Source organism: Pantherophis guttatus, chromosome 9, assembly GCF_059756535.1.
Source record: "Pantherophis guttatus breed Tessera chromosome 9, ASM5975653v1, whole genome shotgun sequence".
Taxonomy (NCBI): Eukaryota; Metazoa; Chordata; class Lepidosauria; order Squamata; family Colubridae; genus Pantherophis; species Pantherophis guttatus.
The window spans coordinates 12,996,947-13,023,231 of NC_142071.1; the positions used below are offsets into that span (position 1 = coordinate 12,996,947).

At 45.7% G+C, this 26,285-nt stretch overlaps 1 protein-coding gene across 3 annotated transcripts in view; it reads right to left on the reverse strand.

The window, feature by feature from the left end:
* The window catches only part of UNC5D (unc-5 netrin receptor D), a 696,347-nt gene that overhangs the window by 97,587 nt on the left and 572,475 nt on the right, over positions 1–26,285 (reverse strand). For all 3 annotated transcript variants that reach the window (XM_034436892.2, XM_060693513.2, XM_060693514.2), the window contains exon 7: positions 11,720–11,884. In XM_034436892.2, coding sequence (XP_034292783.1) covers positions 11,720–11,884 — 165 coding nt within the window. The remainder of the gene's footprint in view (positions 1–11,719; positions 11,885–26,285) is intronic.

The window sequence follows — 26,285 nt, forward strand, 5'->3', positions numbered from 1 at the left end:
AGGGGCATGCATAAGTGTCCCTGTCCTAATGTCCTTTTCATGTATTTATAATTATATTTATACTTGGATCTGTCATAAAACACATGCTTGACTGACTGACTGACTGACTGACTGACTGACTAAATAAATAAATAAATAAATAAATAAATAAATAATAAATAATAAATAAATAAATAAATAAATAAATAAATAAATAAATAAATAAATAAATAAATAATAGAGTCAAGCTATTCTCCAAAGCACCTGAGTGCTTAGAACAAGAAACAATGGGTGGAAACTAATCAAGGAGAGAAGCAACTTAGAACTAAGGAGAAATTTCCTGACAGTTAGAACAATTAATCAGTGGAACAACTTCCCTCCAGAAGTTTTGATTGCTCAAACACTGGAAGTTTTTAAGATGTTGGATAACCCTTTGTCTGAAGTGATGTAGGGTTTCTTGCCTAAGCAGGGGGTTGGACTAGAAGACCTTCAAGGTCCCTTCCAACTCTGATATTCTATTCTATTCCATTATGGAAGGGCTAGTAGAACTTTCATGTTAGCTGCCTGTGCAAAATCTACTCTCTGGAGATGCAAGAAACACATGTTGCAGCTGTCAGAAATTTTCATTGATTAGTTACTTCACCATTAAATTTAATAACTGAGAAAAGTTCAAGAGAGCATAAAACTGGTTGCATGACAGTACTCCTGTGTGCTGCCCCACCCTCACTTTCTTTTCTGTTTGAGCAGAGAAATTATTATTATTATTATTATTATTATTATTATTATTATTATTATTATTATTATTATTATTAATTTTATTTCTATACCGCCCTTCTCTCAAAGGACTCAGGGCGGTGTACAGCCTTATTAAAAGCACAAAGACAGACAATTTAAAAATAATTAAAATTATTAAATAATTGGCTCGATTATAAAACCCCCAAATTTAAAATCCCATATTTAAAACCAATTAAAATCTTTACATTGATAGCCCGGCCTGGTGGAACAACAAGGTTTTTAGGACACAGTGAAATACACGGAGATCAGAGATCTTACGAATTGCTGGGGGCAGTTCATTCCAAAGGGCAGGGGCTCCCACAGAGAAGGCCCTCCCCCTGGGTGTCACCAGCCGACATAATTTGGCCGATGGCACCCTGAGGAGACCCTCTCTGTGGGAGAGGACTGGCCAGTGGGAGGCTACTGGTGGCAGAAGACGGTCTCGAAGGTATCCAGGTCCAATGCCATGGAGCGCTTTAAAGGTGGTAACCAACGCCTTGAATCGTACCTGGAAGACCACTGGGAGCCAATGCAGCTCGCGCAGGAGGGGTGTCATGTGGGCACAACGAGTTGCACCCATAACCACCCGCGCGGCCGCATTCTGGACCAGTTGGAGCCTCCGGGTGCTTTTCAAGGGGAGCCCCATGTAGAGAGCATTACAGTAGTCCAGTCGGGAGGTGACAAGGGCGTGAGTGACTGTGCGCAAGGCGTCGCGATCCAGAAAGGGCTGCAACTGGCGAATCAGGCGAACCTGATAAAAAGCTCCCCTGGCCACGGCCGTCATATGTTCTTCTAAAGTCAGCCGTGCGTCTTTAGATTGCGAGCCCTCTCTGTGGGGGGTAAAGTTTCACCCCCAATAGTCAGCGATGGCACCAGCTGACTATATTGCGATGCCGGGAACCACAGCCACTCAGTCTTGGAAGGGTGTGTCTATCTGTATCTGTCTGTATGTGTATAAATATATGTGCGTGTATGGATCTGTGTTTGTGTATGTGTACATATATGTGTGCCAGTGGTGGGTTTCAAATTTTTTTACTACCGGTTCTGTGGGTGTGGCTTGGTGGGCGTGGCATAGTTTGGTGGGCCTGGCTTGGTGGGCCTGGCAGGGGAAGGATACTGTAAAATCTCCATTCCCTCCCCAATCCAGGGGAAGGATACTGCAAAATCCCCATTTCCTCCCAATCAGCTGGGACTCGGGAGGCAGAGAATAGATGGGGGTGGGGCCAGTCAGAATTTTTACTACTGGTTCTCCAAACTACTCAAAATTTCCGCTACCATTTCTCCAGAACTGGTCAGAACCTTCTGAAACCCACCTCTGATATGTGCATATATCCAGCTTTTGACAGGATATCAAACTAGAAATGGGATTTCAAAAGCTCCAAGTTATCATAATCGTTTTGTTTTGAAGCAGTTTATCTTTAGCTAGGATTGTAGTCCATAAAGATGACCCTAATCCTTTCAAAACAAAAAGCCTGTGTCTAAGCAGTACAGCTGGACAAAAGTCAAGCTTTGTTTTCTATGGGCTTAAGTAAAAGACAGTATTTGAATCTGCCCATGTTTCAAGCATCTTTTGGTCTGTCTGATAGGATTCCACTACAAGCTTTTTGCTAAGTCTGTTGGATACTGTCTGGATCCAAGGAAAATGACGGTCACCGCATGCAATGCAAGTTCAGTCAGAAAAAGGATAAAATTATATTTGGTGAAAAAAAGATTTTATGTTATTGGAATAGTTCCAATAGCCAATGAAAACATTGATTATTGCCGTAGCAAACTGGGATGCTGTATACACAAGAGGCAGAATCAGACAATCCTTTGTCAATAAATAGATCTAAATATTTCTGGCAAACTATAAGCCAAAATATCGTTGAGATCTAACCCAGGTTTCAAGACAATGTTCTCAGTACATTTAAGCAATTTTCAAAGGTTAATTGGCAAGTATTGTTAATTTTTACTACAAGTCAAATTCTCTGGATAACCACAGGTAGGCTGAATCAGACTGCATTCCAATACTTGAATGAGAACAACAACAACAAAAAAAGGCTCTGATCTCAGAAGGTCCTGTTTTTTTTTTGTTTTTTTTTTTTGAAGTAAGGTTGGTTTTAGTAACTGAATACAAAATAAAAATGAAACAAATGAACAAAACAGTAAATTTAAAAGAAACAAAAATAAAACTAAAAATCCCAAGAGAAAAAAAGAGACACTCATGTGATTGGATACAGGAACATATTTAAAAAGATCTACTCCGAATCTGACCGAACACTGGTGAGGTCTCATATTAAGATCTACCTAGTGGAGATAAGAGCGGCAAAATTTAATTATTTTTCCACCCTTATTGTGTCTGCAGAGAACCGCCCAGCCGCCCTGTTTAAGGTGACCCACTCCCTTCTTCATTTGGGAGCGAGGGAAGACCCCTTTCAGGGTAGGGCTGAGGATTTTGTGCAATACCTGCATGACAAAATCGCTCAGATTCGGGAAGGCCTGGACTCCGATTGGGTAGGTTCAGATTGGGTGACAGAGGTGGGTCTTTAGAGTGTTACCTGGGAGAAGTATGACCTTGTGACTCCTGAGGACGTGGACAGGATACTGGGTAGGCTTAGCGCTGCCACATGTTTATTGGACCCATGTCCCTCCTGGTTGGTGCTGGCCTCTCGGGAGGTCACACGAGGCTGGCTCCAGGTGATTACTAATGCTTCTTTGAGTGAGGGTTTCTTCCCTCCCATCTTGAAAGGGGCGGTGGTGAGGCCCCTCCTCAAAAAGCCTTCCCTGGACCCGGCTGTACTAGCGATCTATCGTCCAGTCTCCAACCTCCGCTTTGTGGCGAAGGTTGTTGAGAGTGTGGTGGCACGACAACTTCCCCAGTACCTGGATGAAGCTGTCTATCTAGATCCATACCAGTCGGACTTCAGGCTGGGGTACAGCACCGAAATGGCATTGGTTGCATTGGTTGATGATCTCTGGAGGACTCGGGACAGGGGTTGCTCCTCTGTCCTGGTCCTATTAGACCTCGCAGCGGCTTTTGATACCATCGACCATGGTATCATGCTGCGTCAGTTGGAGGGGTTAGGAGTGGGGGGCACTGTGTTGCAGTGGTTCTCCTCCTTCCTCTCTGACCGTACGCAGTCTGTGTTGGCAGAGGGACAGAGGTCGACCTCGAGGTGCCTTGCTTGTGGTGTGCCGCAAGGGTCGGTCCTCTCACCCCTCCTGTTCAACATTTATGTGAAGCCGCTGGGTGAGATCATCTGCGATTTCAGGGTGAAGTTCCATCAGTACGCTGATGATACTCAGCTGTACATCTCCACCCTGGACCACCCCAATGATGCCCTTGACATGATGTCCCGGTGCCTGGAGGCCGTGCGGATCTGGATGGGGAGAAACAAGCTCAGACTCAAATCCTCCAAGACCGAGTGGCTGTGGTTTCCGGCGCCCCAGTATAGCCAGCTGGCTCCATCGCTGACTATTGGGGGTGAGATCTTGGCCCCCTCAAAGACGGCTCGCAACTTAGGTGTCCTCCTGGATGCACGGCTGTCTTTAGAAGATCATTGATGGCTGTGGCCAGGGGGGCTTTTTATCAGGTTCGCCTGATTCACCAGTTGTGTCCCTTTCTAGACCGGGACGCCTTGCACACGGTCACTCATGCCCTCGTCACTTCCCATTTGGACTACTGTAATGCTCTCTACATGGGGCTCCCCTTGAAGAGCACTCAGAGGCTCCAACTGGTCCAGAATGCGGCCGCGCGGGTGATTATGGGAGCAACTCGGTGTACGCATGTAACACCCCTCCTGCGCAAGCTGCACTGGCTTCCAGTGGTCTTCCGGGTGCGATTCAAAGTGCTGGTTACCACCTTTAAAGCGCTCCATGGCTTAGGACCTGGGTACATACGAGATTGCCTTCTGCGACCAATAGCCTCCCACTGGCCAATACGCTCCCACAGAGAGGGACTCCTCAGGATGCCGTCGGTCAAACAATGTCAACTGGTGACACCCAGGGGGAGAGCCTTCTCTGTGGGGGCACCTGCCCTCTGGAATGAATTGCCCCCAGAGATACGTATGATCCCCAACCTACGTACCTTTCACCGTGCCCTTAAGACTCTATTGTTTTAACAGGCTGGGCTGGCTTAGAAAACGAATTTTAATTTGGTGTTTTTAGTTTTTTTAAATACAAGGGCCAAATTATTTAATATGTTTTAAACTGTTTTTTAAATTTTGTGGAGATATGTTGTTTTATTGTAGCTGTACATCGCCCTGAGTTCTTCGGGAGAAGGGCGGTATAAAAATTTAAAAAATAAATAAATAAATAAATAAATAAATAAATAAATAAATAAATAAATAAATAAATAAATAAATACATACATACATACATACATACATACTCCGGGAAATGAAGCATCGGAAAAGACGCCTAGAGGAGCATTGGAGGTCCTCCCGGTCTGAATCTGATCGAACACAGTTAAGAACCCATATTAGGTCTTATCTTGTGGTGGTGGAAGCGGCGAAGCGGGATCACTTCACTGCTCTCATTGCATCTGCAGAAAACTGCCCAGCGGCCCTGTTTAGAGTGACCCGCTCTCTTCTCAATCAGGGAGCGAGGGAAGACCTCTTACAGGGCAGAGCTGAGGATTTTATACAGTTTCTGCAAGATAAAATCGCTCAGATCCGGACTGGATTGGACTCTGACTGGGCAGAATCCATCCAGGAGACTGGGGCATGTCTTGGGAGTAATATCTGGGTTAAGTTTGACCCTATTTCCATCGATGAAGTGGACAGGATAGTGAGTAGACTGGGTGCCTCCACGTGTTTGTTGGATCCGTGTCCCTCCTGGCTTGTTTCGGCTGCCTGTGAGGTGACTGGGGACTGGATCCAGGCAATTGTCAATGCTTCTCTGAGGGAGGGGGTCTTCCCCGCCTCTCTTAAGGAGGCGGTGGTTCGACCCCTCCTCAAGAAGCCTGCCCTGGATCCAGACTCACTTCATAACTATCGGCCTGTCTCCAACCTTCGCTTTATAGTGAAGGTTGTTGAATCCGTGGTGGCGCAACAGCTCCCACAGTTCCTGGAGGAAACGGAGTTCCTAGACCCATAGTGTGTGCGTGGGGTTGGGGACAGAACACTGCTGTGGTGCGGAGAGCTGCAAAGGCCTGGCCTGAAAAGGTAAGGGTGATGGTGGGGGATGCAGAAGAGGCTGGGCCACAGACAGAGATAAACAGAGAGAGAGAGTGAGAAAGAGAAATACACACACACCAACAGACGTCAGGAGTTAAAGACCAAACCAGCCAGCAAAATCCTTTTCCTTATGATAACGGAACTTGGCAACAACCTAGTGGCTGCCTGCCAAAAGTTTATTATTTACAAAGAGGAGAGATAACTTCTCCCCACTTCTAATACATCAAAGGAAAGCAGTTCAATAATTACGGAATTAAATCAAGTCCAGAGATACTTCCAGCAAAGTCTTAAAGCAAAAGTCCGGCAATGCAGAATGGCGTGGAAGCTTTCAGCTTTGTTCATCACAAGGTTTGACTGGCCACCACGCTCCCTTTTATATCCTGTGGGGTGTGGTCCAGTGACTCAGCCTAATCTCAGGCACGCCCTTTCTTCTGTTGCGCGCGCTTATCTCTGTGACGCTGGCGTGGGTCCAGCCAAGACTTATTACCCTCATCACTGTCCATCTGTGGCTGCGTGGATGTGCTTGGCCCCGGCCCTATCTCTTGCTCTTCGGCAGACACCGAAGGCATTGCCAGAGAGGAGGGTCCTGGAGAGGGAGGCCTTGCCAACTCCTCTCCTTCACTCTTGGAGTCCTCTCCTGCCGATGACACAGGCTCAGGTAACGGAGCCGCAACAAGCAGAAACTCGGGGGCCCCCTCTGTCCTCCCTACACAGATGTTCTCTGGAGGCTCGACGGGGAGAGACATAGCAGGTAAGGGAAGGGAAGAGAGGGAGGCAGGGGGTGCGGCGGGGGTTCGAGGCTGGTTTGGGGCTTCCCACCTGAAGGAAGAAAGCGGCAAAGCCAGGAGCCACACACACCTCACTGGACCCCTGCTGCGCAGTTCTCCTCCCCCACCTGCCAAGGGTAGGGGAATGATTAAATCCCCCACTCTTCCAGGTGAAACGAAGGAGGGCCGGCCATTCTCCCTCCTGGCCATTTCTGCCCCCCGAAGCCTCCCAGGAGCCCCTTTTCTGCCAGGGGTTGAAATTTTCATGTAGGCTCCGTGAACTGCCAGAGCGCCTACCTGGGAATCAAAGGCGGCACTGGTCAAAGGCAACCCCGAGGCTCCAGTTGCCGCCATCTCCCACTCACCGACCAGATTCGCATAGCACCGGTTAGCGGCTGGTCTTTCTGACCTCGGGGCCCATGGTAGTGCTGGGCCAGGCGCGATTCAGGCCAGGCAAGGTACGGAGGGTTCCTGCTTGGAAGACCCAGGCAGCCTCGTTTCCAGGTGTTCTTTGGAGGGAGCCCCGAGAGCGGTTGGCGAGGGGGAGGTCAGAGCCAGGCTTGGGCGGGCCCCGGCCAGCCCTAGAAGCGCCGGCTGCGAGGGCTTTCCGGTGGGGAGCCGGCTGCCTACCTGCTGAGCCTGGTGGCAGGATATGGCCCTCGGGCGTCTCTGCCTTCCAAATGCGCAGTTTCTTGGAAGCAATATGGAGAGTCTAAATGTAAGGAGCAGAAATCTGTTGAGCATAATCAGGGCTGGGAGGCTGCCATGTTGGTTTTATGTCCAGCAGATGGCGCTGTTTTTCAATGATTTTCAATGTCTTTCAATGTTTTCCAATGTTTTTCATGTTTTTACCTGTCACAGGTGTGACATGTATATAATATAGGTATATAAAAACACGCCCGTAGTTGAATGCAACGTTGTGTCAAAATTTGAAAGAAATCGGTGAAGAACTTTCGGAGATGTGCAGTTATGTACAAATGGACATTTACATTTTTATTTACAGTATAACATTAGATAAATTACACTCTTGTTGTATTTGCCCGGTTTTGCTTCTATATTTTGCGTTAGTATCTCTTCTATCCATTGTCTTATCTGGTGCCAAAATTTTGTGGCTTTTGGGCATCCCCACCACATGTGATAAAAGGTCCCTGGCACTACCTCATACTTCCAACACTTCAACAAATGTTTTTTGCTTATTTTTGCTAATCTTGTGGGTGGGAGATGCCACCTATAGAACATCTTGTATAAATTTTCTTTGTATGTAGTAGCTAAGGTAATTTTTATGTTTCTTTCCCATAGATCCTGCCACTTGTCTAGATCAATGCTATAGCCAAAATATTTACTCCAAATTAACATAGTTTCTGTTACTTGTTCTTCTAACATATCTTGTTCCAATAAATAATGATATATTTTCTTTATTGCCTTCTCCTCTGTTCTTAATAAAATTTTATCTAATTCTGTTTTTATGCCCCAATCTTTTTTATCCTTCATATATTTTGATTGTACTTGGAGATATGCCCACCATTCGAGTTCAATTCCTTCCTCATTTAAATTTTTCCTGGATTTCAACTCTCCTCTCTCATTTAACAAATCTTTATATGTAATAACTCTTTCTAATTTGATAAAATTTGGGTATGTAAACATCTCCAATGTTGATATCCAATTCAGAACTTCCATATAAGTACATTGTTTAATTTTGATCTAAACATCCAAGAGTGCCCGTCTGATGAAGTACTTCTGAAAGTACTTGTGAACCTTGTATTTCTCTTCCCAGAGAATAGTGTGTCACCCAATCTGCATATCATGGCCTTCCAGCATTAGCAACCTCCTATTTTTTAGATGTATCTAAACATACATCTAAATCCATACAAGAGTTGTTGCTTGATAATTTTTTTCCCATTGGAAGGCCCAATCCCCCTCTTTCCTTAGCATCCCTTTCATGCTGATGTCACCACCAGAAGTTCCTGCTTAAATAAATTCTTAAGGAGGCTTACTTATATTCAGGGGTCTTGAGAGTTTGGAGGTCTTGGGTCAGCTATTCATTTTACTCCTTCAACACATAAATTATTATTACCTTTTTCTAGACACACACTTAATCTATTTATTTTTGAGAACCACACTCTTTGTATTTTCAAAAGATAGCTTAATGCCAATGTGTACATTTGTTTGACAATACAAAATCAAGTAGTTTTTCTGTATTGCTTCACACAATGATAGAAATAGTAGAAAGAACAATCAGTACTAAGGTTAGCAAAGTTCAAACAAAAGCACAAAAATCCATCCAAAAAATTATTTCTCAACTTAAAATCAGCTGGGGATTCCAGTATTTAAAACCAAAACAAATCCAACCAAACCATATATTTTTCAAGGACTGCTGTAGTATACTGCTGAGTACATATACATATATAATTATTATAAAGAATGCATCAAGAAAATTACCAGTCTTCATGAGAGAAGAGTAAAATAACCAGGCCTCACAGTAACCCAGTAGCCCACAATACAATTAAAAAATCTTTTAACTCCTGTAAATCTTTCATGGGGGAAAAGAGAAGGAGGAGTTCATTACCCAAACTAAATAACATCAGCAGTGCTAGTTAAAAGGAAGGAGCCAACCCCAGGCAAAATTTGGTGCCCAGAACCCTGGAATAGGAAGCAGAAATATTCTGACTAGAAGAAAGAATGCAAGTATGGAAAATATAGGCTGGCGCATAGTGAGGATAAGATGAGGTGGGGATATAAGCATCAGCAGTTTGAACTAGACTTTGGTATGTATAGGGAGCTAGTGCCATGACACACAATCCCATGCATTTCCTCCTTTTATTAAAAATGAAAATTTTAGGAAGAAACTCCTGCCTGTAGGATCTGAGCAATCCTGAGAAATTGGGGTTAGAGTTAGAGTTGGGAATCTTAAAAGATGGTGGAAACCTTGATGAGAGATTTTTAGCAGAAGATACCATGGATGTCTATCAAAGAAGTCCCTCTCATTGGCAAGGATGCAAACTCAATAGTCTTTGAGGTCTCTTCTAACTCTCTTCTTCTGGTATCCATGCCAGCTAATGTACAAAGTGCAGATAACTACACAGAAACACCAAGGATTACCGAAGAGAGCCTATGGTGAAGAGTTCATTTCATGCCCAGCAGGACAATTAAATAGAAACGGTATGACTGATTCACAACCACATGCCTCAATATATGTACTTATTTCTTTATACAGAGAAAGATGTGTAAAAGAAACAGTTGCTCTTATACTGCAGGAGCAAACATCATGCTTATTTGTAAGGTGTTTTAAAATAATTAATTTCTCCTGCCTGTTGATCAAGAGATTTTCAAACAGTGAATAATACTGTATTGAGTGTAGCTACTGGATCCTTGAGCAAATAATCCAATTTTGCCTCTGATCATGGGGTGGAGGATTTCAGATACAATATATCAACATTCACTTAAATATTAATTCTGAGAGTGCACTTGTTCAGAAATGTGCCTTGGGAACTAAAGATTCACATTTCTATCTGTAATAAGGACATTCTGATGACTTAGCTACATACACACATCCTAGTTGCCTAGTTGCCCCCAATACTGAACCACTGACATTTATAGGATTTCAATACCCAGTTAACACAGCCAACATTTAAGATTTTTCCATCCCCATGGTCTGAGGGATCACAACATCTACCAACCCATGCTAATATGGGATGATAATATCCCTCCCTCCCTCCCTCCCTCCCTTCTCCATCTCCCTCCTCTCTTTCTTTTGCTCATTCTCTCTTTTCTCCCCATCACCATTTTAGATGTTGAGGGCCTTGCTCCTTTAGGAAGAAAATGCTGATGAAGGATGAACCCAAAGAAAGACAAAGTTGTATCTGGATCTAAATGTGGGTGAAGACATCCTATTCTTCAATCCTTTTCTCAATACTCTTTAAATCAATTTCTGACTCTTTCTTCTCCCTCACTGTTTTTGCATAACAAACTAATGGGGAGTGCACATGCTGAGTGAAGGTTGATAAAATTAGGCCAGAGGCTGCATGAAGCTCTAAGGCAACAGGATGCCAATATTAATAAAAAGAATAAGGCCTTTAACCATGGAAAGGGATGGGGGAATTTTTCATACTCATAACATAGGCATTCAGAAATACAATTTATTTTCCATCACTTCTATTCCCAAATTAGAGAACAATGTGTAGCTTAATGATCATTCAGCTATGAACATGCAGCAGAAGGAAGCTATCTCCCAGAGTATGTGATCTTGCTTTGACATTTTGTAGCAATGAGTCATACTGGACTAGCCTAGTTAATACCAGATTAATTATTCACTCTTAGAGGAATACAGAATTTCCCTTCTAGCCAATGTAACTCTTCCCAGGAACTTCAAAGAGTCTGAGCTCCAAAGAAAAATTCAGATGAAATCAAATAAATGAAAGCTGCAAACACATGCAATTCATCAGCTCCTAATGGAAAAAGTGGACTTTATATAATTCTCATCAGTCTCTAACATTGGTTATTCACTAGATATATATATATGGCTATGAAGCTTATAAGGATGGAAGAGGATATAGAAGGGAGGAAGATAGGTTTGAAAGGTTTGAGATGGAAGTAATTAGATAGCCAAAGGATGCAATTAAACTAGAGGTACAATTAGGCAATTGAAAGGGGTTATTTTAAGAAGGTTTTATTCATTTCCTGGCTCTAAATAACAATTTGCTAATTGTTGCAGGATCCAATCTGGGTCAGTCACCAGGACCAGAGGTTTAGTTTTAGGAACTTTCAGACTCATGCTGGAGCCCATCCTTGGGGAACTTCTCTCTCACCCACATTTGGGCGAGAGAGAAGTTCCCTGGGGTGGGGTTCCAGCTTGGAAGACTTAACCTCTGGTCCTGGTGTCCGATCCATATTGGATCCTGCAACATTTTCCTGGGACATGTATATTCATCTTCTTTGATAGTTGTGCTTAGGATTGGAGTTTGCAAAGAGGAATCAAAGCTCACACATGGCTGGAGATTGTTCAGCCCTCATTTAATAAAGGAGTTTCCCAGATGCATGACTTACCTTGGATACAAAGGCCTTCTGTACAGTTCTCTGATTCTTGGTTTGGACCTTCACAGAATTTCCCACCATTCCGTGGAGGTGGAGAAGTGCATTCCCGGATCCTCAAGTGCTCACACTCAGGGCTGCAGATGGACCATTCACTCCATACCTCCCAGGCACCGTCCACTAATGAGGAGAAAATGGATAAATGGTAGATTTCAGTACAAGACATTTGATCTTCTATGGAGATTCTCAGTCATCTAGGTTATGGTTGTCCCAAAGGTGCTTTTTCAAAAGGCAACTGGACTTTTTTTTACTTTTCTTGACAACATTTCATTTCTCATCCAAGAAGCTTCTTCAGTTATGACTGAAGTTCTTCCATTTTCCAACATTCAATCAGAACTGAAGAAGCTTTTTTGAAGAGAAGTGAAATATTTTCAAGGAAAAGCAAAGAAAGTCCAGTTGCTCCTTGAAAAAGCACCTTTGGGAGATGACATTTGATCCAGAGATAGTTTGAATCATTTGGAAAAAAGAAATGAAATAGTGACATTGTTTGGTCCCTCCACTTTTTAAAAAAATGCATATATTTTCTTATATAGCTGAATTTCCTTTCCTACTCCTTCTAATTGGCAACATTCATGTCTCTAACTTCAGCTTCTGTCTTATGCTCCCATATTCCTCTCAGCTTAAAACAAATATTGATTCCCAACATTGCATTGTAAGTAAAGCTGAATATTTGCAGTCGAATGGAAAACTTCATTCTTTCCCCATTAAACTTCACTTCCTTCTTCTACTGATCCTCCCCATGCCTGTTATGTGCAGCATTTTAGAAGATATAACTCCATGGAGCTGGAAAGCACACTGTTAATAGTGTGCAAAGAAGACACAGGCAACGGACTTCATATAATGCCATTAGGTACAGGAAATCTGGGAACCATTTGAATTTGATGATGATGATGATAGCTTTGATGGTGGTGGTGATAGGGACTTTACAAAAGAAGATGAGGGAAGGGGAAGATATTACATTCTAAGTGTTGTTGCTCCTCATCCTTGTACAAGTTGGGGTTGAACGTTTTTTTAAAGGCCATTGCAGTGCTGCAATGGCATGACTTGAATGGGTGAGCAGCTTTTCATTCTTTGTGGAATTGAAAGAGAATTTCAGCTTGATATGTCAAATCTTGAAATTAATGTAATAGTTTTCTGTTCTCTCCAAAATCAAGACTGCAATAAGTAGATTTAATGCTTACATGTGGCCTGAAGTCTGCTCATTCCTAATTTAAATAACTACTGGACACCCCAAGAGACAAGAATGAGCTGGAAACTATATCTCTATTTTATTACCAGAAAGGATAACTATAGAAGATAATTCACAGTTATTGAATGAATGCATCTGGTAGTTCTGGATTTTTACCCAGTCTGACCTCAAATCTTTCATGTTCTCTTGCAATGATGCTGTCTTAGAACAGGAGAGCTGGATTTGAATCTCCGAGTTCTCACTTTGTATGGGTATATGGGTTTTCATTTTTGGCATTCCTCCTTACCCATTCAGATAAGTCTTTCAATCTTAGACTACAATCTTCTAAATACCAAATAAACTCTAACAATTTTACATGATAATCTGAATTGAGCTGTAAATTCCCACCTTTATATCCTCTTCAAACTAACCAGACCATGATTCCACTCAACTCTAGATGCTGAGTATGCTCTCTGAACCTGAAAAGAAATAGGTAAGTGTTTCTGCTGTCCAGTTGTCTCTGACTCTAGAGGGTGGTGCTCATCTTCATTTCCTAGCTAATGGAGCCGGTTTTGTCCAAAGATGCTACTGTAGTCATGTAGCCGATATGACTATATGCTTAGGCACATAGAACACTGTTATCTTCCCGCCAAAGTGATACTTATTTATCTACTTGAATTTGCATTCTTTCAAACTGCTAGGTTGGCAGGAGTTGGGGCAAGAATAGGAGCTCACTACATCATTGGGTCTCAAACTGCCAACCTTCTGGTTGATAAGCTCAGTGTTGTTCTAAACAGATAATGGGAACTTGGAACTTGTGAAATGTTAGAATCTATAGAAGAGAATATTTGTAGCTCAGGGTTGAATTGTGGAGTCAGTTCTAGCACTGCTGATGTTACCTAGTCTGGTAATGAAATATCTACAAGAAAATGACCAAACTCAGAGAGCATGAAAGGCTCCACATATTAGAATTTATCCTTAGTTTATAGAAGAAAAGCAGATAAACTATTCATGCAGCACATGAACCAAATTTGTATTTAAAATTTAATCTTGAAATGAATTCCTTTTCTTTCTCCAGTGCGCTGCTTGGAGAATCCAAGCAAGGTTTAACTTCAATACTATTGCCAGAAATTGAGTTGAAGATTTTTCTTGGCCACGCCTCCCTTGTCTGGCTGAGTTTCAGTTTTTCAACTCAGTCAGCCAAGAGAGACGTATATTAAATTGTTCTACTTGAGTGGAGGATGATTCTAGACTTCTTGGGACAATTTTGGATTTCTGGAAGGGCCAGCATGCTGTGGGTGAGTGAGCTGGTCTGCTATGGCAAGCCTGGACTGACCTCCACCATCCTGAAGGGAAAAATATAGGTAAGCAGCAACTCCGGGGTCAACTCAAGAATGGGGATCCTCCATGGTGCTGGCACCTGGAATCTTACCCACCTAGCTGCTGGTGTGTGAGCTGGTGTCTCCATTGTGAGCTGTAAAACCGCCACCACCTGTGTTTTTCCCCAGAGGGGGAAGCTGGCGGAGTCACTGGCTTGAGGGACATACTCCGTGCTTATTTGGGCTGCATGGTACTGGGAGGGCTTTAGTCATGTCCTCCCACCCCTAGAAGTACCGCTGTGGTGGGGTGAAGCGTTTTGAGTGGCAGCGTTGCCGGGCTCATTGCTTCTGTGCCTTGGGCCATCTGGCAGCCGGCATGTTAATTGCGGAAGCGGAGGCACTAGGAAAGCCGAAGTCTGCTCTCGCACCTCACTTTTAACTGACTGTAGTGCTGAGGAGCACTTAGTGGCTCAGCCCACTTTGTTTCTCCTTAGTGGCTCAGCCCACTTTGTTTCTCCTTAGTAGGCTGGCAGCCTTGGAATTTCCCGCACGGTGCTGGGAGAGACAATTTTGCCTTTGCGCCATTTTTCTTCCAGCTGAGAGGTGCAGAGGTGCCTCAGCGCTTGCGCAGAGCTGCAGGGAGCTCTGCAAGCTGCAATTGTGCAACAGGGTGCTCGTGAGTGGAAAATTTCCTTTCCAGCACCAGTTTAAGTTCAGTGCAGGGGAGTGGCTAGTTTTTGGAGCAGGCATTGTTGCAAGTGCTAGCTCCAGAGCAGAACTCTTTGCAGGAGCACTGAGATTACTGGATTTTGCCACGAGGATCCAGCACAGTCTTGGAGCAGCAGACTGATCTGATCAGGTATAGAGTTTCCTTCTAGATCTGGTCTGTATAAAATGAGTAAGTAGTGGCAAAATGGCAGACAGGGAGTTATCACCACCCATGGAGCATTCTGAACCCCCTAGCTCCATAGAGCTGAAGAGTCCTCTAGAGGGGCTTTTCAAACAGAAAGCTCTAAGAGGCATTTATCTAAAAAGGATTCTGCTGCATTTGAATGCGACTAAGTTCGCATCCAGGGCTTAGCCTCTATGACTTCACACCGCCTAATGTGGCTTCACCATTGGCAGGCGGACATGTATTCCAAATGGAGATTGGCTTCCGTCTCCTACAAAGGGTCAAACTTGTTTGGGGAAGCATTGGATCCCATCCTTATTGAAAGCAAGGACAAGAAGAAAACTCTGCCCTCCTTGCACAGAAGGGCAGATCATAGAGCCACGCCTTACTACTCTCAAAGGCAGCAATTCAGGTTGACAGAATCTGGGTCCAGCTTTGCCCAGTTTCAGCACCCAGCCTACCAGGGTCACAAGAGGTTTCCAGATAGGTCATCCTATTGCAATAGAGGGAGGCATCATCGGGCTCCAACCAAGCGGCCCTTTTGTGGGTCAGGAGGTCACTCCTTTCGCTGCGGCAAATGACTACACCACCAGTTTGCCCATTGGGGGCCACTTACAGCACTTTGCGGACCAATGGGGACAGATCACAACAGATGAGTGGGATCTGCAGACAGTGCGGTTGGGCCTTGCACTGGAATTCCTATCCACCCACCCCCCCAACCAATTTGTTCATTGCATAGTTCCTGTGAACCATGAGAAAAGACAGCTGATGGAGACTGAGATCCAACATTAGTTGGAAATTAAAGCCATCGAATCGGTTCCAGAGGGCCATGAGGGCTTGGGATTTTACTCAGTCCTGTTCCTGGTAATGAAAAGTTTGGGGGGCTGGAGGGGAATTTTGGATTTTAAAAAACTCAATGTCCACATAGTCTACCACCACTTCAAGATGCAGTCACTTCAATCCATCTTGGGCTGTATCAGGGAGAGCGACACATTGACCTCCATAGACCTCAAGAAGGCCTATCTTCACATGCCCATTTGTCTTTGTCATTGCAAGTTCCTGAGGTTCTCGTATGCAGGGCGCCACTTCCAGTACCAGGCCCTGCCCTTTGGTCTGTCGTCGGCTCCCAGGGTCTTCATGAAGGTGTTGGTAGTAGTTGCAGCCCACATCAGAGCAATCCCCATTCGATTGCAATGTTACCTCAACAACATTTTGATCCAGTACAGCTCAGTCTTGCGAGCGGAACAGGACATCCAGACCGTAATACAGATCTTTCAGAACCATGGCTTCATGGTCAACTTCAAAAAGATCCATCTGGTTCCATCCACCAGTCTTCTTCATCTAGGAGCAGTGATAGATTCCTCCTCCGGCAAAGTCTTTCTCTCAACAGACCATCAGGAAAGCCTGCAGTCATTAGTGACAAAAGTAGTAGTTCTGCAATTGGTGCTCTAAATCTCCTCTCCCTCTTGGGAAAGATGATCTCATGTCTAGCGATAGTGCCTTGGGCATGGCTGCATGACAGGGCACTGCAATGGTTTCTGGTATCACACCAGAGGGCCGGCAAGAGTGATTCAAAAATCAAAGTGAGACTTACACAAAGGGTGCTGAGATCCCTGCATTGGTGGACATCCCCTGCATTACGGCATGGCTGCGGCTTTAGGGTGACCCAGCAAGTCATGATCACATTGGACACAAGCCTCTTCAGTTGGGGCACCCACCTCCAAGCTCAGGTGGTTCAGGGCAGGTGGTCTCTGACAGATCTCCAGAACAATATCAATTGGCTGGAGCTACAGGTAGTTCACCTTGTCCTACGCCACTTCCAAGAGGCAGTGTCAGGCCAGCACGTTCTTATCCTAACAGGCATAAATTGGGAAGAGGGTACTTGCTCCAGGTCTCTCATGGCAGAAGCGAAGAAGCTGGGGCTCTGGGTAGAGAGATATGTTCTCTCCATCAGGGTGGAACACATCTCCATAGAGACGAATGTGCAGGCGGACTGGCTGAGCAGGATGACTCTGGACCACTCAGAGTGGCACCTGCATCTGGATCTCTTCAAGGAAGTGTGTGAGAGATTTGGTCAGCCAGAGGTGAATTTGTTCACTCACCTCTCCAATGCCCAGCTACCGAGGTTCTTTTCCAGGTTCGCAACCCCGGGGGCAGAAGGGATCAATGCTCTCCGCAGTCCCTGGCCTTAGGGACTGCTTTAGGCCTTCCCTCTAATTCCCCTCATTCCCAGGGTCATTCAGAAGGTGTTGGAGGAGAAGGCGGAAGTTCTGCTTCTAGCTCTGCATTGGCCCAGACGCCTCTGGTATATGGACCTGATAAGCTTCTCAGTGTCCCACTTCTGGTGGATTCCCCAGGACAGGATTTGTCTCAGCCAGGTGGTCGTAGTACATCTGGAGCCTCAGTGGCTCCAACTGACTGCTTGGCACTTGACAGGAATCTCCTGAGGAGGACCAAACTGTCTGGGAAGGTCATCCGGGCCATACAGGTGTCTAGAAGACCTTCAACCAACCGAATTTATGACGCCACATGGAAGGCCTTCTGTCAGTGGTGTTCCTCTCATCACCTTGACCCCTTAGGAGCTTCAGTTCCTGAGGTTTTGTATTTTCTGCAAACTGGACAGGACAGGGGACTCTCTCACAACACCCTTAGGAGACAGGTTGCTGCCTTAGCTACAGTGTTGACATGTGAAAACAGGCAACCCCTCACTCACCAACCCAGTATACACAGCTTTCTGAAAGGTGCTGCTAATTTGAGACATCCAGCAGTGCATCATTACCCCACCTGGGACATGGCCTTGGTCCTTCAAGCTCTCACTTCAACAACTTTTGAGCCATTGAGGACCTCTAGCCTCAGATACTTAACACTGAAGGTAACATTCCTGGTGTTGATAACATCAGCCAGGCAGATATCTGAATTGGCAGTATTATCTGTGAGGAGGACCTTTGCATTTTTCAGGCAGATAGAGTGGTTCTTTGTTTGGACCCTTCATTTCTGCCAAAGTGAACTCCTGGTTTCACCAAGCCCAGGAGCTCATTTTGCCTAATTTTTGCCCGTTCCATCCTGTGGAGGAACCCTGGCATACCCTAGATGTCAGGAGAGCTCTCTGCAGGTATATTAAATGGACTTCTTCCTTTTGGAAGACAGAATCTTTGTTTGTCTCCTTTCAGCCTGCCACCATGGGCAAGAAGGTGACTTCTTCCACCATAGGCCATTGGTTAAAAGCCTGTATTTCCAAGGCTTATGAGATGCAGGCTCAGCCTGTTCAAAGGCGGATTACAGCTCATTCCACCAGGAGTGCAGCCACTACCACTGCTTGGGCCATGCAAGTTCCCACTGAAGACATCTGTAGGGCGGTGATCTGGTCATCTCCATTGCCCTTTATCAGACATTATAAGCTAGATGTGTATGCTTTGGCTGAGGCGTCCTTTGGATGTAGAGTTCTTCAAAGAGTACATGCCACTGTGGGGACAAAAAACTGAAACTCAGCTAGACAAGGGAGGTGTGGCCAAGAAAAATCTACAACTCAGTCTGGCAATAGGATTGAAGTTAACCCTTGCTTGGATTCTCCTGCAGCACACTGAGAAGAGACGTGTCAAATAAGACCAACTTCCTTTTTCAATTTATCGGGGATTAGCAACCTGAACCTGCAAAGATGAAGTGAGGAAAACTAAGGCTCAAAACGAACAAAGGCTTGCGACAAAAGTAAAAAAAATAACAAAAAAGCTTCTTCCAACATGTTAAAAACAAGAAAAAAGGCAATTTGTCCATTGCTGGGAGAAAGTAGCAAGAAGATGACAAACAACAGGGAGAAAGCAAAACTACTTAACTTGTTTTTTGCATCTGTCTTTACACAAAGGGAAAAAACAGTCCAACCTATCAAAAACAGCACCACAAAAAACAGATTAGGAACACAAGTTAAAATAGGGAAGAAAATGGTAAGTACCCTAGACGAGTTCAAATCACCAGGACTGGATGGATTACACACCAAGGTTCTGAAGGAACTGGCAGATGTGATCTCAGAACCACTGAACCAGGGGTGAAATGTAAAATTTGTTACTACCGGTTCTATGGGCATGTCTTGGTGTGGGGGGGTAATGTGACTGGGTGGGCATGGCCAACTTTTTTTTATTATTTTAACTTTTCAAAGCATTTTTTCTGCAAATTCAAAAAAATGCTTTGAAAAGCCTCTGCCGATCAGGAACACAGCTGGGATCGTCAGAGCCTTTTCAAAGCATTTTTAAAACCAACTCTTCCACTGAAGAGGTTGCAGGAAAAAAATGCTTTAAAAATCTCTCTGATGATCCTAGCTGAATTGCCTGATCGTTTTAAAAAATGCTTTGAAAAGTCTCTCTGATGATCAGGCAACTCAGCTGGGATCATCAAAGAGACTTTTAAAGCATTTTTTTCTGCAACCTCTTCTGGGGAAGAGGTTGCAGAAAAAAATGCTTTGAAAAGCCTCTGAGATTTTTCAGTGGAAGAAGTGGTAGAAAAAATACTTTTAAAAGTAAAAAAAAAAAAACCCTCTGATGATCGTGCGGCTCAGCTGGGCATGGGGTGGGGGGAGCGCAAGGATTTTTGCTACCGGTTCTCTGAACCACCCGCTGCCATTGCTACCGGATCGGGTGATCTGGTCCGAACTGGGAGCATTTCACCCTTGCACTGAACTATATCTTTCAAAGATCCTGGAGCACCAGGGAACTGCCAAAGGACTGGAAAAGAGCTGATGTAGTTCCCATCTTCAAAAAAGGAAAAAAATAGATCCAGAAAACTACAGACCTATCAGCCTGACCTCAATACCAGGGAAGATTCTGGAAAAGATAATCAAGCAACGAATCAGTGAATACCTAGAAGCAAACAAAGTAATAACCAAAAGACAACATGGGTTTTTCAAAAACAGATCATGCCAGATTAATCTTATTGCATTCTTTGACAAAGTGACAAAACTAGTGGACCAGAGGAATGTTGACAATATAATTTACTTGAACTTCATTAAGGCATTTGACATAGTAGACCATAACCTACTACTTGATAAAATAGAAAAATGTGGGTTAGACAGCATCACCACCAGATGGATTCGTAACTGGCTGACCAACCACACTCAATGTGTAGTCCTCAATGGAACAGCATCTACATGGAGGGAGGTATACAGTGGGGTGCCCCAGGGCTCTGTTTTAGGCCCAGTACTCTTCAACATCAATGAGTTGGATGAGGGGACACATGAGGAACTCATCAAATTTGCAGACGACACCAAGCTGGCAGGAATAGCCCAAACTCCAGAAGATAGGCTTAAGATATAGAAGAATCTTAACAGATTTGAACATTGAGCTGTTTTCACCCTCCCCAAGCTCCTAGAAAGACTCTGGAGGCTGGGGAGAGCAAAAAACAGGCTTTCCGGTCCCACTGGAAGTTGGCAAATGGGCATTTCCGGCCTCCGGAGGGCCTCCAGGAGGGTGGGGAAGGTCATTTCTGCCCTCCCCAAGCTCCTAGAAAGGCTCTGGAGCCTGGAGAGAGAGAAAACCGTGCTATCGCGTGCCAGGAGTGGGGGGGGGAGAGCAGGGGGCTCATGCAAGCATGCACGCGAGCAGGGCACATAGAATTATGGGTGTGGGCATGCATGCGCGTGACACACACACACACACAGAGACAGACAGACACACACACACACACACACACACATTCCTGGCATGCGATGGCAAATTCTATTCTATTCTATTCTATTCTATTCTATTCTATTCTATTCTATTCTATTCTATTCTATTCTATTCTATTCTATTCTATTCTATTCTATTCAAAGCTAGAACTTTTTCCTTTGACATATAGCTTACAAAGAAGTATGTCTCCTCTGTCTATGCAAGTATAGATTCATTGAAAGCTAGAGCTGCCAAAAAGAATGAATATCCAATCTTTCTTAAAATAAATAGCTTGAAATGAAAATGTCTGAATGTGAATCTAAAGCTCAAAATTGCCCTAGAAGCTTACAAGTGCCAAATTTTTATCATTTCACCAAAGGGAAAATGAAATAGCTTCTCTTCAGTTGTCACTTTTCCTGCTATTTCTGACTTTCTCAGATTCATTTGGGTTGCTTCATTTTGGTAAGAGAGAGAGAGAAAGATTGCCTGAAGCAAAATGAAAATTAAAAAAATGATCTCAGGGAAAAATGCTGATTCATGTACAGCCTCAGCTGGAAACTTTACAAAAACTTGCCTCAAAACTCAGCAACTTTTACATACTTTCACACCTACGAGTTACATGCAAAGTACCATTTTGAACAAAAAGTACAGACAGCATTAATATTGCAATTTCAGTTGCATGGTCATTCTGCAAAATTTTATTTCATGCCAATCTTAACAAATTGCCATCCTTGCATCTGGTATAGCTTTGAGAGGTGAATAGAATAGCAATAATAAAAACATATGGGTAGTCCTCAATTTATGACCACAATTGAGCCCAAAATTTCTGTTGCTAAGTGAGACAGTTGTTAAGTGATTTTGCTCATTTTACAATCTTTCTTGTCACAGTTGTTAAGTGAATCACTGCAGTTGTTAAGTTAGTAATATCATCATTAAGTGAATCTGGCTTCCCCATTGACTTTGCTTGTCAGAAGGTCACAAAAGATGATCACATGACCATGGGATACTGCAACCATCATAAATATGAACCAGTTGCCAAGCATCTGCTCATGTGCTTTGGATTTTGAACATGTGACATGGTGATGCTGCAACTATCGTAAATGTGGAAAATAGTCATGTTACTTGTTATGTATGTAGATTTTGGGTGGGCAGTTTGAATTAACTGACCGTCAGCTGATTGGCTGACCACCACAGCTGCAAGGTATATAAAGGGAGCTGTTTCCCCTGGTCAGTTGCTGGGTTCTCACCCTACAATAAAGAGCTGTTGTCACTCACTGCCTGGCTTGCTGCGTCCTCATTCACCCAACTTAACATTGGCGATGAAGGTGAAATCTTGAGGCCAGAAGCCACGGAAAGAGCTGAAGCCATGAGCCGACTAGAGAGGTGCAAACCTGAATCCAGCCAGGTGAGCGAGCGGAGCACTCGGAGAATCTACCAACGATGTCTACCTACGTGCCGCCAGCGCCTTTCAACCCAACGGAAGAGAAATGGGGATCCTACATGTCCTGCTTCAAATGCTTCCTGGTGGCCAGCGACCTACAGGGGCTACCCGACGTACGGAAGAAAGCCCTGTTCCTGAGCCATTGTGGACCCAAGGTGTTCAATACGGCAGAGGCCTTGTCAGAACTGAACTCAGTCCACACCATCTCGTGGCAGACGCTTCAGATACTGCTGAAGGACCAGTATGCCCCAACGCCATCGAAGTACGTACAACGGTTCAACTTCCGGCAACAGCTGCAGCATGAGGGAGAATCGATCAGTGAGTATGTCGCTGCCCTGCGCAAGGCCGCAAACCAGTGCAAGTACCGAGACCTCGATGAGATGCTGCTAGAGCAACTAATCTGCGGAGTGAGAGATATTCATTTGCAGAGGATGTTGCTAGCAAAGACAAATCTCACTCTACACATCGCACTGGACGAGGCGAGGGCTCACGAATCCTCATCCAAGGCAGCCGAGAGACTACAGGGGACGACGCAGAGCAGAACGGCACAGAAGTCAGCCCTGGTTCACCAGGAAACCGTAGGCATGGGGAACGAGGAGGAGTCGGACGAGGAGGTCTGCCAGACCGAACAGGACCGGCAGGACCGGTGAGGCCAGCGAGATGCCTGTGCGAGTTGTGGGGGACCCCATCCACGCCAGACCTGCAAGTTCCGAGATGCCATTTGCTGGCAATGCGAGCGGAAGGGGCACATCGCCAGAGTGTGTAGAGCCAAGCAGAACCCCCATTACAAGCCATGGAGCAACACTAGCCAATCAGAGACAGCACAGCGGAGAAGAACCAATCCAAAGGGAGGATACAGGAAGAGCGCAAAATCTGAGGATCTCAAGGCCTGCACCATCCGAATCGGCCGGACCTGCACATCCCCCAGGGAGAAGACCTACATGACGGTCGACATCAAGGAGCATGAGTGTGTAATGGAGAGCGACACCGGATCCCCAATTACCATCATGTCCTGGGACAAGCTAAAGAAGGCCGTCCCCAGCATCCAGAGACGGCAACTATGGCACCAGCGGCTGGGACTGCACGATTACCAGGGGAACCGCATCCCCATGGAAGGAATCGGTGAGTTCCAGGTGGAGTACGGGGAATTCTGAGAGAAGCTTCCCTTCACTTGGGAAAGCTCCCAAGCCTCCTGGGCATGGACTGGTTCAGAGCCCTGGGCATGGGACTCACCAGAGTCCGCAGCGTGTGAAGCACCATGAAGGACGACCTGATGCAGGAGTTCCAGGACGTGTTTGACGAGCGGCTCGGCAAGTATGTGGGGACCCCTATCTCATTCAACCTCAACCCCAATACTGCCCCCATCCGGCTGAAACCCTGGAGGGTACCCTTTGCCCTAAAGCCCAAGTTCGACGTGGAATTGGACAAATTGATAAAGCAGGGGATTAGTGCCAATCGATCATGCCTGATGGGAGACCCCAATTGTGACTCCCGTTAAGCCGGATGGGTCTGTGCGCATCTGCGCAGACTATAAGTATACGATCAATAAAGCTCTGCAACAGAGTGCTTACCCGGTTCCGATCATACATAATCTACTGCATTCCCTAGGGCCAGGCAAGATCTTTGCTAAACTTGATCTTGCGCAGGCGTACCAGCAGTTGCTGGTAGATGGCGCTACTGCAGAGGCACAAACTATAGTAACACATAGAGACTCCAATTCGGAGTCAGCATAGCTCCAAGACTGTTCCAGAGCACCATGGAGTGACTGTTACAGGGGATCCCCGGGGTGGTCCCATATTTTGATGACATGCTCGTCACTGCAGGAGATGAACAGCAGCTAGGGGAGAGACTGAGACAAGTCCTAGGGAAGTTCAGGAGTGCAGGACTCAGGGTCAAACACAACAAGTGCATGATCACAGTCCCTTCCGTGGAATTCTTGGGGTACTGGTTAGATGGACCTGGCATAGACCCCAGAGAAAGCAAGATTAGGGCGATCCGAGAGGCTCCCACCCCCAGAGATAAGACGGAACTACAAGCGTTCCTGGGACTATTGAACTTTACACAATTTTTCTAAGGGACAAGGCAACAGTAGTGGAGCCCCTGCACACACTGTTGGCAAAAAAGTCCAAATGGGTTTGGGGAAAGGCTGAAGCTACCGCGTTTGCTACTGTAAAGAAACTCCTGTCGGCTGAGAGTTTCCTAATTCAGTACAATTCTACGCTTCCCTTAGTGCTAGTCTGTGACGCGTCCCCCTTTGGCGTGGGGGCTGTCCTGAGCCATAGACTACCGAACGGTCTAGAGGCACCCATTGCCTACTACTCTTTCAAGCACCGAATGGAACTAAGTCAACTTGACAAAGAGGCCCTGGCAGCTGTCTCAGGAGTCAAGAAGTTCCATGAATACCTGTTTGGCAGAGACTTCGAACTCATCACAGACCATCGCCCCCTTCTGGGTCTCATCACAGGGGACTGACCCACCCTGGCAGCCCTATCTCCCAGGATGACACGCTGGGCCATCTTCCTGGCAGTATACTCCTATCGCCTGGTACATCGACCAGGGGTGAGCATGGGCAATGCTGATGCCCTCAGCTGTTGCCCGTTACCAGACAAGATAGAGGACCCCACACCCGGAGTTCCAGTCCTGCTGATTGACGTCTTGGACTCGGGGCCCATCACTTCAGCGGAGATGGCAAGGGCTTCAACCAGAGACCATGTGATTAGGAAAGTCACGAGTTGGGTCATGACGGGGTGGCCAGAAAAGTTTGAGGGCGGGGAACTCAAACACTTCGCTAACAAAAAGGGCGAGCTGACAATGCAAGGGGGTTGTCTTTTGTGGGGCGATCGGGTTATTGCTCCCTTGTGCCTAAGGGAAAAAGTTTTGAATCTGCTGCATGAGGGGCACCCCGGGATTGTGAGGATGAAGGGGTTAGCTAGGAGTTACGTATGGTGGCCCCTAATGGATAAAGACATCACGGAGTGAGTGGGGAAGTGCCAACCCTGCCAGAAGTCTAGGCCAGACCCCCCCACAGCACCGGTCAGGGAATGGGAATGGCCCCAGGGTCCCTGGTCCAGGATCCACATAGACTTCGCTGGCCCATTCCATGGGCAGGTATTTATGGTTGTTGTGGATGCTTTCTCGAAGTGGTTGGAGATCAGACTCATGAAAACCACTACCACCAACGCCGTCATTAGGAAGCTAAGGCAGTTGTTCACCATCCATGGCCTACCGGACACCTTAGTCTCAGATAACGGGTCCCAGTTCACGGCCACACAGTTTGAGGGGTACCTAGCAGAGTTGGGGATCAGACATGTGCTCTCCGCCCCATTTCATCTGGCTAGCAATGGATTGGTGGAGAGATTTGTGAGAATGGCTAAGGAAGCCATCTCACGCCTAGGTCCCGGGGACTGGTAGGAGAGGAGAGATAAATTCTTAATGGCCCAACATGCCACACCATGCACCGCCATAGGCAGCAGCCCGGCGGAACTTCTGATGGGGAGAAAGCTCCGAGGAGTCCTAGACAGGCTACACCCCAGTTATTCCCCTGACAACTTCAGAGGGGCAGAGAAAAGACGTAGGGAGTTGACAACAGGAATGCCAGTATTCGCTAGGAATTATGGGAACGGGCCCCTCTGGGAAACCAGGACAATCACGGAGGTAACCGGGCCCAAGTCGTATAGAGTAGACATGGGAGATGGGAGGATTTGGCACCGACACATTGATCAGTTACAGAAGCATTGGGCCGCCGACACAGAAGACACACTCGACGAACCGCTCCCTAGCTACCAACAGAACTCTCGACCTAACTCAAACCCGAATCTAGCGGAGGACTTAGCTGTCGGCCCCGAGATCCAGCACCACCCCATCGCAGAAGATCGACCACCCGCAGAAGTCGCCGCCCACAACTAATTCTTGGAGGTTCCATTGGTGGAGCAGGGAGAAACAGGGAGTTCCTCCAACCTACTTGACGCCACACCTCCGACTGAACTGTGCAGGTCAACTAGGGTGCGGACACGCCCTGGTCACTTGAGAGACTTTGTATGCTAATGTCCACCCCAAGTGACTTCTGGG